This window comes from Rhododendron vialii, chromosome 2a, assembly GCF_030253575.1.
Source record: "Rhododendron vialii isolate Sample 1 chromosome 2a, ASM3025357v1".
Classification (NCBI taxonomy): domain Eukaryota; kingdom Viridiplantae; phylum Streptophyta; class Magnoliopsida; order Ericales; family Ericaceae; genus Rhododendron; species Rhododendron vialii.
Genome location: NC_080558.1, coordinates 13,609,363 through 13,622,105, shown reverse-complemented (window position 1 = coordinate 13,622,105; position 12,743 = coordinate 13,609,363). Strand labels below are relative to the sequence as shown.

The 12,743-nt window shown below is 36.3% G+C and overlaps 1 protein-coding gene across 2 annotated transcripts; it reads left to right on the top strand.

The window, feature by feature from the left end:
- The first annotated feature begins 6,455 nt into the window (after nt 1–6,455).
- LOC131316913 (myb family transcription factor PHL7-like) lies at nt 6,456–11,130 on the top strand. Of its 2 annotated transcripts, none has more exons than XM_058346432.1 (8): nt 6,456–6,740; nt 7,506–7,582; nt 8,041–8,245; nt 8,718–8,794; nt 8,895–8,937; nt 9,137–9,194; nt 9,543–9,612; nt 10,341–11,130. In XM_058346432.1, the coding sequence occupies exons 3-8, from the start codon at nt 8,119–8,121 to the stop codon at nt 10,815–10,817; spliced, it is 852 nt and encodes a 283-aa protein (XP_058202415.1). In that variant the 5' UTR covers nt 6,456–6,740; nt 7,506–7,582; nt 8,041–8,118; the 3' UTR covers nt 10,818–11,130. The 2 variants fall into 2 exon arrangements, with proteins under 2 accessions (XP_058202415.1, XP_058202414.1); XM_058346431.1 differs by having other exon boundaries at nt 8,015–8,245.
- Nucleotides 11,131–12,743: the final 1,613 nt, after the last annotated feature.

Below are 12,743 nucleotides of genomic sequence, written 5' to 3'. Positions count from 1 at the left end.
ATCCCATGTCATTTGGGTAGACGTCGATGAGGGAGCGAATCCCTGTCTGCCGAGGTACAGGTCTAACGAATGACCTCGTCGATACCTGATATACAACGTTCTTGGTCGTAACGGGGTAGACACGTTAACCCTAAACGATAATTAATTTGTCGTCCCGTAACTATAACCCAGCATTCCAAATTAACGCACTCCTCGAGTATAACTAGAAATGGACTTCAAGTTTGGAGGCATCAATTTGAACACTACTCGATCTATTCGGCCAAATAGTTTTGACCCGTTAATTTTCTATGTATAAAAAAATTGTGTAACCATCAATGTCGGACAGACAACAATTTTTAATTTTTTTTGACAACTCAAGTCTCCAGATCAGTTCAATCAAGGTAAGTGTAAGCGGACCTGAATACCTAAGTTGTAAAAAATAGACAGCAAATTGGAAGGGAAGGGGACTATATAGGCTCCGTTCCGCTAAGATTCGCATTTTTTAGGTACTTATTTTTCGCCTTACTAGACAGGTCATTCTCTCGCTATAAATTACCTTTTCGAAAAAGGCCGGAATATTATTTTCAAGATTCCCTATGAGATGCTGCCGGACCAGACCGGTCCATTATACTCCCTCCGTCCTAATTTTCTTGTCCCAGTTCTATTCTAACTGGATAAAAAACTAGTTATATCTTTAAATTTATAATAAATTTTATATCCAATATGGATCTTGTTTGATAGATCACGATTTGTTCTATAATACAATATTTTCAAAATCACTTAAAATATTATAAATTATAAGATATAATCAATTGAAAAGTGGCACAAACTCCCAAAAATGATAATTAAATTGAGACGGAGGTAGTACATCGCAATTGGACCATCACATCCAAGATCACCTTCCTAGCGGCCAAGGGTCCTGTCCAGTCTCGTCGAGTGTGATTTTTGTGGGTCTTTTTTCGGGCTCACAATAATAATTGGAACTGTTCATTTTGTAGAGCTTGTGGAGGCCTTCGACCCTATAAAAATTAGGTTCGTATGTTACTAATCGACGCATGATCGGAAAACATTTATCTTTAAATGAGTACACTTATCACATTGGATCGGACTCATTTATTTCTAAGGCTTCCTTCTTTTGGACGTGGTAGAAGACGTTGATTGCTTCTTTTTATACAAATAATTGCTGAAATTTTTATTGATATTTTACTTTTTTTTGGCTGGAAACCCTTTTGAACAATTAATAGTAAAAGTTTCTCTTTTTTTAATTTAGAGACTAGAGTGCACGTGTCAGTTTATTCTCATCCCAATTAATTTTTTAGATCAACCACACAGTCCAATATCGTAAGCCAATTAAAATTCAAGGAAAGCCTGCATGTAGTGTCTCGGACTTTGACCACCATACCAACCTCTAGTGCCAAGAAATAAAAAGAAGCATTGTAATTAACAAAAAGGAACAAGGTATAAGATTAGTTTTTGTGTGAACTGGAAATTGGTAGTGGAAGACATAGCCATGGCTGGATAAAAAGAGAAAAATGATGTCATATATACCCAGGGGCGGACCCACGTGGAGGCACATGGGGTCAAGTGTCCCCACGCATTTTTAAAAAATAATATAAAATAATATAAATTTGATATAAATTTATAAAAGTTTCCTACATTGGTACTAATCAGTAGTGTGGTGGAGTGGTTATGTGTGTTGTGAAAAGCTCTAGGCAACTTGGGTTTGATTCCCAGACATGCCTGTGTTTTTTAGTCTCTTTCCTTTATTTTTTCATTTTTGTTCTATCTATTTCCTGTATTTCTCCATTTTTGTTCTACCTCTTTTTTTTATTTCTCTATTTTTGTCCTATCTCTGTGTGTTTTCCTCCCAATCCAAAATATTATGAAAATCAAATTACTAAATTCTTTAGTTTACTTTCTATTAATTTTACGGTTGCCACCGCGACAGTTGAAAGAGTATTTTCAAATATGAAGATTATCAAAAATCGGTTGTGGAATAAAATGAGTGATTAATATTCAATTATTGAGCGATAATTTAGTGGTATATATACAGAGAAATATTTTTCAAAATTGTAAATAATAGGTGCCCCCTGTATATGGAATTTCTGGGTCCACCACTATTTATACCTGATTGTCATGGCTGGACACATACGATACGTACGTATACAAGTCAAATTTTGACAAAATATGTACAATAGCTTCCCGTTTATTGTTTGTTTGATTTAATTTTGACAAAACAAGCAAAAATTGACTTGCACGTGCATCGCATGTGTCCTGGCCTCTAGTAGCCAGGGCCGGCTTATAAGTTTTGGCGGCCGAAAGCGAACCTCTTGAATGAGGCCTCCCTATATTTTCATAAAAAGTTGGCCTACAAAGAGTTTCATAAATAAAAAAAACCATTACAAAATATAAGCCCATAGTTATCCCCAAAAAATGCAACAATTACAATATCTCAAAATCCATCATTTGAAAATTAATCTTCTCAATTCCATTCCATTCATTGCCAATTTCATTCTATCGAACTAAATGTACCCTAATGAGTTATGCAACTAGTGTATTTCACCGTTGGGCCCTATTTTGTGGCTTCTAAATTTTAATTGGGCCTATTTTGTGTAAAGAAAACTTAGAGCAATTTTTTTTTGGGACCATAAAGGTCCCATTTTTAGCCTTTTTTTTGCCTGAAGTGCATACTTCTCGCCTATCCTCTAAGCCAGCCCTACTAGTAGCTAAATTATATGTTATTTTTGAATGGTTTTTTATGATTGGGAAGTCCACCATAAATAATTCGAATCAAAGTTATGAGCCAAGGGTGAAAATAAAGATTGAAGATTTGAAAAATATCGAGAGTGTAGGCATGAAGACTAGCAGAACCCTACCTCAAAAGCAAACATCAAATGGATGTCAATATATAGATGCTGTCTAGCAGGGGTGCTTGGCAGTGGTTCAATTGTTCATCTTCGCAATTGACGGCTCGGATCTTAATTTGAACAACGGAAAGTTTAAATTTTTATGCACTCGAATTAGATCTGAACCGTTTATGCCAAGATGAACTGTCGAATCAACCGCTCGGCACACTACCAAGCACCCCCGCTTTGCAGCATTTCCCAATATACGTAAGAAGAATTTTTAGTTGGACGTACAACTATAAAACCAAGTACGTACTATCAATTATGACAACAAAGTGGACAATAATACAATTAAAATATAGGGTTGATTTTAGAAATAGTCCCTTTAGTTTATATTTTGTTTCAATTTGGTCCCTCTCACTCACGGTGTCATTAAAACTAATAGAACTCATGGGCAAAATTGGCATTTCGGTCTTAGAGGGACGAAATTGCGGCAAAATGTAAATAAGAGGGATTATTTTAGAAATTTTACAATTTTTTTGTTTTTTAAAGACAAACTCACACCTAAAATCTTTCTCAGATTGAATAATCAAAATATATTGAGGAAATTATGAAATTTATTTTCAAATATATTACAGATAATATTATGAAATTTAAAAAGCATCCATTAGTTAAATATCTTTGTATCGATTTTTTTAATGGATTTATCTTGATTTTTACAATCCCGTTACATATGTTCTTTTTTATGCGATTACGATAAAAAAGTTGTTGTGAAACACTTTGTTAATCTTTATATGAAATAGTTTTCTTTCTTTCTACGAAAATAAAGAAAAAAGTTTTTTTTGGTGAATAAGGAAAGGGTTGTGATGAAACAATTTGCTAATACTATTACGATTTTTTTTTTCTAATTGCGTAAGAAAGAACACAATGGGATTGTAAAAATTAAGATAAATCCATTGAAAGAAAAAACCCAATGCAAAGTTATTTAACTAAAGAATACTTTTCTAATTTCATAATATTATATGTATTATATCTTAAAATTATGTTATTAATTTTTCCAATTTATTTTGATTATTCAATAAAAGAAAAATAATTAAGATGAGAAAGATATTAGGTATGAGTTTGTCTTTGCAAAATAAAAAAAAAAATGTAAGATTCTTGAAACAGCCCCTCTAGTTTGCATTTTGTCTCAATTTCATCCCTCTACGAGGAAAATGTCAATTTTGCTCTCGAGTTCCGTTAGTTCTAATAACGCCGACAGTGAGAGGGACCAAATTGAGACAAAGTACAAACTATAGGGTTAAAAATAACACAATTAATATTAGAGGGATGAAATTGAAATTGCATGCAAACTAGAGAGACTATTTCTAAAATTAACCCTAAAATATATGTCCACAAACTCCACACACAATGGTCGACTAAAGAAAGAAAGAAAATACTAGTGGAAAATTCAAAATACCCCCAACCGTTACTCTAAATTTCAATTAGACTCTCAAACTTTTAAAAAAAATCAATTTTTTACTCACAAAGTTATCTTCCATTAATAAAAATGCCTGCTTTTGTCTAAAAGACTAACAGATTTCGTTAAAGACCTCGTTAAATAGCATTCCGGTCGAATTTTGATGATCTGAGCCGCTCAATGTGATCAGAGTTCAATAAAAAACGGTTAGGATGAAGCCATTCCCAGTCATTTTTTTGCTGATTTCTCGCAAGTATCCTTAAAATCACGTTCTGAACACATTAAATGGCTTGGATCATTGAAATTCAATCGGAAAAGGGGAGGTGCGGACCGATCCGGATTTTGCTTAAGTTAGGACGTCCGGATTTTGCTTCGGTCCACACCTCCCTTTTTCCAATCGAATTTCAATGATTTGAGCCGCTCAATGTGCTCAAAATGTGATTTTAAGAGTACCCTCGAGAAATCAGAAAAAAAGACCAGGAAGGGCTTGATTTGAGTAGTTTTTTATTGAATAGTTCAATAAAAAGTTGTTCGAATGAAGCTCTTTCCGGTCATTTTTTTTTTACTGATTTCTTATAAGTACCCTTAAAATCACGTTCTAAACACATTGAACGGCTCAGATCATTGAAATTCGATCGGAAAATGGGAGGTGCGAACCGAAGCAAAATCCTGATGTCCTGACTTGAACAAAATCCGGATCGGTCCGCACCACCCCTTTCCCTATCGAATTTCAATGATCCGAACCGTTCAATGTGTTCAAAACGTGATTTTAAGAGTATCTATGGAAAATCAGCAACAAAAATGACCGGAAATGGCTTCATCTGGACAGTTTTTTATTGAACTATTCAATAAAAAATTGCTCAAATCAAGCCATTCCCAGTCTATTTTTTTTTTCTAATTTCTCGAGGTTATCACATTCTGAATACATTGAGCGGCTCAGATCATCGAAATTCGATCAGGACGCTATTTAACGAAATCCGTTAATCATTTAGACGGAAGGGATCGTTTTGATCAACAGAAGATAACGTTGGAGGTAAAATTGATTTTTTTGAAAGTTTGGAAGTCTAATTGAAATTTAGAGTAAAGGTTGGGGGTATTTTGAAATTTTCCCAAAATACCAATACTCTATTTATATAGAAGAACTTAAAGTTATATAAAGTTATATAAAGTTGCCTTTCAAAAAAAAAAGTTATATAAAGTTGTTTTTACGCTGAAATATTCATGTATCCATGACTTAAAATGTCAAGTGACAATTTTCTAATATATCCAGCCAAATAATTCGTCAGATGAAATGAGTTCACTCTCAAACAAGTTGCAAGAAAATCATGTCTAATAGGATGGAGTAAAATTTATACATATAATGCGGGTGTTTTATGATCTAGTTCATAGTCAATAGCATATTCGCAGAACGAGAGTATTATTCCCTCGTCTCCACCACATATTTTCTACATGAATTAAAATAGTACACGTATTAAAAAAAGGATAAATCAAGCGTTTGATTTTCTTCACCGTTTTTGGCGACAATGGAACGGCGTATTAAAAGAAGGATAAATCAAGCGTTTGATTTTCTTCGCTGTTTTAGCGACAAATGAACAACACTTTGACTCTCATTAGTTGAAAATGTGGAGCTTAAGAGAACAATTAATACATTTTTTTTATGTATGAGATTGTTATTTGTTAACATGAGATTCATACTTCCCCCACCAATAGGATAATATTTGCTCTCAAATGAAGATGAATAAAATAAAAGATAACACAAGTTATTGCTCCTTATTTCAAAGGTACATGAGTTCAAATATTCATAACCTAGCTTTAGTCACATAATTTTTCAAAATGCTACATATTTTCATTCTCAATTTTCACATTATACTCGCGCTCTCAATTTCTGTTCTCATGCTAACGCTCCTGCACGCGAATTATGTAACTTAGGTCATAGTCCTTGTGTACCAAAAAAAGGGTCATAGTCTTTGAAGATAAGTCCAATTAAAAAAATGTACTAGTATGTAAAGACTTTTTTAGTACTTCTCATAAAAAATTCATTTCCAACCCTAATCAGATCCCGACACCTCGCTAGTGAATAATAAAATTTGTATTTCGATAATTAGTCAATGTACACATATACTGACGCAAACGTGTTAATATAAGCAAATTTTTTAAGTACTCTCCAACCTATCCGGCTATCCCAGATTCCCATAATCCATAGTCCTAGAGATTCCTACTTTTAAAATGTGAAAAAGAGTCCAATAGATTTGTCCGGATTTTTTTCCAACAAAAAATTTGTCTTTTTTATTTTGTCTGCTAAAAAATTAAAATATAAGATTTGATGAGCAAGCACGCATCCACTTATCCCTTTATCCCCCGAAATTTCAATCAGCTTTGAGCGAAGGGAAAGGGTGGGAGTCCACGAGCAAGGAGTTGGTTTGGGTTTCAATTGAATTGTTGATTCGGCGATCTGGGTATGTTTTTTCTTGGATTTTCAGATCTGGGTATGCTCTTGCTTCTTCTTCTTTTACGCCTTTTGTTCGTTATTGTACATCTTCTCTGCGAATTACTACAAGTTTCTACACCACTGTTTCTTTTATGTGGTAAATGGCGTAATAGTTTTTGTAGTTGGATTTGAAGAATTGTAAATGGCGCAACAGGGATTCTTTCTTCTTCTTTTTCTTTTCTTTTGGGTTAATTGCCCTTTGGATTGTGAGACAGGGAGAGAAAAGAAAGGATTTTTGGTTAGAAATTCACCTGGACTAACAAAAACCCATATTTTTTTCTTCATTTCTCACCTTTTTTAATCAACCAAAACAAGTGATTTGATTCTTGTTCCTTTTATCTTCTCACCCTTTTCTGGAGGTGCAAAAGAGCTAAGACAGTTGTTAATAATTCTTCAAGTTGCTCTAACTAATGGGGCTAACTGCCAATTTTACTTGGTGGTGGGGTTATATGGAAGTACATTTAGATATGTGGAGGTTTCTTTTACTCTTTCTTATGATCCATGCCATTGAATTAGAATTTGGATGTAACCTACCTCTTCTTGCGGTTTGTAGCTGTGGATCACCTTTTTCGTTTTAATTGAATGCGAGAGAACGTTTTTCTATGCCATGACCCAAGTATTTTTTTCCCCCTCCTTTCCTTTGTTTGTTTTGCTGAAAAGTTTAAACTTTGACGACATTGTTATGTTTTCAATTTTCCTTTTGGACCATTCTGATATCTTTGCTTATCGACAGGAGTCCTTCAATTGGTTGCTTTTTTCACCCAAGTTCTCCAAGCTACTGTTGGCTAAATGTTGAATTAATAAGTTGTGGTAAGTTAATGCCTATGACCTAGATGCCCAGCTATCCGCTAATTTGTTATCGGTGGTGTGTGTTTTGTGGATAGAAGGTTCATATTGAAACAAGTTGTGGATTGGCTTGAGGAGCTAATATATTGCCACTAAAATGACACGTCTGGATGCTAGTTATTTATCACAGGAAAGGTTGCTTCATTTCTGTTACATATGAAAGGAAGCACAAATGATTACTTCCTTTTTGCTTAAGTTTCTAGGAAGCTAAAGCTTACCAAGCTCTTTTATGAGCATCAAAGTCTATCCTGTTATACTTGGTTCACGAAACTGATTATTGCGTGGACCTTAGATTTCGTCACTTCTCTTAAGGCAGTTCAACAGCTTGTTGTCCAAATGCACGTAGTGTTTAAATGTGTTCGTTATGCTTCCAATAACATTGGTTACTTTTTGTAGATAATGACAAATTTTGTTGATCAAAGGGTGTCTCTAGCTGAAGTTTAGCTCCTAACAAGTCAGAAGCGGTTTTTTGTCAAAAGGTAGATTGTGGTGCCAGCACTATGAATGGATGTAACAGTCTTACTCTTAACAACAATCCTAGTCTGGCCGCCAGGCAACGGTTGCGGTGGACACATGAGCTTCATGAACGCTTTGTCGAAGCAGTGGCACAACTGGGTGGGCCAGATCGTGAGTTGTCTTGACCTTAATCTGGCTAAAATTTATATCTATTTAGCATTACATCCTTCACACCTACCTCAAGTGAGAAAAGTTCAAACTGGAACAGGAGCAAACATTTCCTTCGGTTAAGCTTCTTTCTTTTCATACACAATCCCTATCCAAACAAAGAAGTTGCTTGCTGACTTTCTGTTTGCACTTGATGTCAACTTGAATGACTGAGAAACATGTTGAAAGTCAATTGTTCATTGACATTGTAGCTTGTTAAATATGATAGGCATCTAGTTCTAGATTTGGCTTCCAGGTTACTGTGGTAAAGATTTGTACCTGTATGCTGAACTTGTTAGAATGCTAAATGAAATTTTGAATAGCGCTGTCCAGCGGTTAGATGATCTGGTTGAGAAATTGGACAAATTTAACTGTAGATTATCTAAGCATAAACATCGATAACATTCCACTAATCTAACCATTACCCTAATTTTAGGAGCTACACCCAAAGGCGTACTCAAGGTCATGGGCGTACAAGAACTAACAATTTACCACGTCAAGAGCCATTTGCAGGTACCTATAATTGTTTTCTCATGAAAATTATCTTATTGTTTTCTTCAAATATTCCCCCCCTTTTGAGACTTCCACTAATTCTTCTATGTGATGCATCCAGAAATATAGACTTGCAAAATACCTACCTGACTCTTCATCCGATGGTAAGTGACGAAGTATACCATATTGTCAATTTACTTTCGTTTGACAACACACAAACCGACTATAATACCTTGTACCTTTACCGGAGAAATAAAATAGGGAGGTTTATAGTAATGATGATTCTTCTCTGTGATGGCTTAAAATGTATCCGGCGTCTAACAAGACAATTTATTGATACCTGACTTGAATTGATGACGCCAGGGAAAAAAGCTGACAAGAAAGACTCCGGGGACTTGCTTTCCAGTTTGGATGGTTCATCGTAAGTAACTTCGCCTCCTTCTATTAATGCTTTGCATTTGTGTGGAGAGAATATTTATAGCGCTTACGACTGAAGATCCAATTTGTGCGCTATCTTATAAACGTGGCACACATTCAAGAGGTGGTTAACTGTTCAATGCTCCTGCCCAATTAGGGCCAGAAATTTCAAAGCGACTAATAAGCAATTTAATCAGCTTTTTTCTGCGTCATATTCTCATATATGGATCGCATGAGAACTTTTAGTGCGGATAAGATAACATAATGGAATATCTTAATTCTAGTCATTTAGCTGATTAATGGGCTACTTGATCTGAGAAGGTTAGTGTTCTCACTTCTTACCTGTTTGCAGAGGGATGCAAATTACTGAAGCACTTAAGTTGCAGATGGAGGTACAGAAGCGGCTTCATGAACAATTGGAGGTAGCGTTCCTGTCCTCCTTGAGCATCCTTTTCATTACAGATAGATACCCTGTGTACCTTATACAAATTTCTTTGAACTTGTTTTTACATATTTACAGTAAAATTTACAGCATTGTTTTCTTCCTCTTTAGAAAACAAGACAAAGGTCTTCTCTCACGATAACAACAGATATTTCACTCATGCGTAATATGAAAAATATATATTAGCGGGCATTGCAAATGAGCTATCACGCACCACATCCAATACTTGAAAGTTGTCAAGGTGTTTTTGCAAATCAAAACTGTTCTTCTGAATGAAATGTAACATTTTATGTATATTATTGCTTAAAAGTTATTTTTCTAGAGGAGTTTTATCCTAAAACCTTTCACGTCACTCTAAACGAAATCTGCCCCCACTAAATAAGAATCCCTCTCGTCGCTGAGAGGCAACCAGGCTTGTTGCAGGGCGGGGTGCCAATGGAGGTGAGGCATCCATGCGGCCGTGTGGCAGCACACCATTGGAGGACGAGTAGCTGATCAATGTGGCAGGGCTACTCCCATGTACCCTCCTTAAGAAACATGAATACTTAGGTGTCAGGTGTGGACACACATATTAGATGAATCCCCACTGTGACACTTCGGTTAGACTGAGTTTTTTAATCCTTCATGTTATGCTAGTATACAAGGTACTATTGGTTTGTGAGCCAAGCTTTTTACCAGCAAGTGGTGTTAAAATTTGAAATATAACAGGTGCAGAGACAGCTGCAGTTGCGCATAGAAGCTCAAGGCAAGTATTTGAAGAAGATAATCGAAGAGCAACATCGACTGAGTGGAGTTCTTTCAGAAGGTCCCAGCTCAGGGTTGTCTGCCCCAGCATCAAATGACAACTGGCCCGCTTCAGACATTAAGACTGACCCGGCAACCCCTGCCCCAACTTCTGAGACCCCATTATTGGACAAGGATGCGAAGGAAAATGCCCTAGCCAAGAGTATTTCTATTGATGAATCATTCTCTTCTCGCCATGAGCCCCTTACACCAGATTCCGGTTGCCATAGCAGTTCACCAGATGAGAGCCCCAAGGGTGTGAGGTCAGCAAAGAAGCAACGAGTGAGCATGGATGCAGCGTATTCTATACCAGAAACTGTGCTTACACAGCGGATATTGGACTCGAGCTGTAGCCCACCATACAAGCAACCCCACTCACTCTTACTGGCCAGAGAGCAGTAGGATCATTTGTCGAGGATACCCATTAGCAACGAAGATCAGTTTGAAGATGTTTCAGGTAGTAACTTATAGTTTAGGCATGTTGCATGTTGTTGTGCATGCGAGGTTTCCCACTCTCCTTGCATGTGTAGTTCCTTGAAGAATGTATTCTTCTTAGGTGAAAGAACCCTGTTGGTTTTTAGGTGGTGTGACTAATTGAGGTTCTGGAGGCTCGTCTTCCGAACGTAATTATAGACCATACTTCTGACCTTCATGAGGTCGTAACAAGGAGAAATCTACTTGGTATGAAATATATCATGGGTAAACGTTTGTGATTCGATTGGAAACTTATGATAGATCAACTTTTCAAGAAAGCAGCAAAAATGAAAACGGTGAAGAAAGTTGTAGTGTGAAGCTTCTGGGCTGTTTGGGAGGAGGATATAGGATGGAGCTGGATATACACATCCGGGTTGGGCGTATCCGTTACTTGTTTGGATTTTGGCTCCCGGATATTTTTTGGCTTGGATATGTATATCTAACTCAAGGGGGATAATTTTTAGACATCCCCCAGGGGTGATTAAATCTTATCCAGCTTGGAACATTACCGATGTACCCCTTTGGCCCACGTTGTTTGTACCTTCTTCTTCCTATCAGTTTCTTTTCATTTCTTGTGTGTCCGTCTACGATTTTACTTCTCTTCTTGCCATCGCGGATGCTTTCGATTGACAAGCCGTTGCCGTCCATAGGTTAATCATTCATCTCCGACAGATTAAAAAAAACTTGTTCATTTCCGGTTTCCTTAAGTCGTTGCCGATGACACTTTCCGTGATTTTGGGTTTCTGATTTGCGGCTGGAGAAAGGAATCGTCAGGAACGAGAAATTGATTTTGGATTTCTTGATTCTGGGATTGTTTTGATTGGGTGTGTGATTTTGGAACAAGAACCCAATCGGCCGGAGAAAGGGTTCTGTAATTGATTTTGGCCGGATGAATGCATTTCCAGTTGAGTTTTGGGTGAACATTATCACAATGTGATATCATGCTTTACCAAAAAGTGTATTGCAGAGGTAAGGCATATATCATTTCAACTAATAAGAGGGAGGGTAATGTTCACATTTTTTATAAGAAGAATGAACAAAATTGCACTCGTGAACCCATTGCTGGAATTTGAGGCAACGATTCGGACGAGTTGAGCCTTCTAGGCTTACACATTCATGTGTTTTTTTCTTTTCTAAAAAAATGACAGATTACGTACCTGGAGTAGATGTTTCGGCAGAGTAAATCAAAATTGAGCTTGAGGCTGCGTTCCTGTAAATTTATAATCTAAAACTTATTTTGGTTTTTTTTTTTTTTCCCCTTTTTGTTTAGCATTTCATCGTAACTTTTGGGATTAATTGTTCGTCTCATGAGACGCATCGAAAAAGTATAGAAATATAGACCAATATTGAAAAAATTCAAATAAGACGACATTTTAGACAAATAAAACTGTTTGATATTTTTTCCGTTTTAGATGTTGGGATTGATCTTGATGGTGTGCGGTTTTTCTGAGAGGGAGGGAGAGAGACGAAATAATCCAAGGGCAAACTAGGAATATCACACAATGGTACATCATTCACCGCCTCATATCCACCTTCTAAAACACCTAAACAAACCAAGTAATTTTTAAATCGGGGCGGTTCCGGGGACACTTAAAAAAACACCTCATAGTTCCCGATCAAATTTTAATGATCTGAGCCGCTCAATGTAATCAGAACATGATTTTAAGTGTACTTTCAAGGAATCAACCAAAAAAATGACCAGGAAGGATTTGATCCAAACAGTTTCGAACAGTTTTTTATTGAACGATTCAAATAAAAACTGCTCAAATCAAGCCTTTCTCGGTCATTTTTTTGCTAATTTATCGTTGGCACCCTTAAAATCTCATTCTGCACACATTGAACGGTTCGGATCAT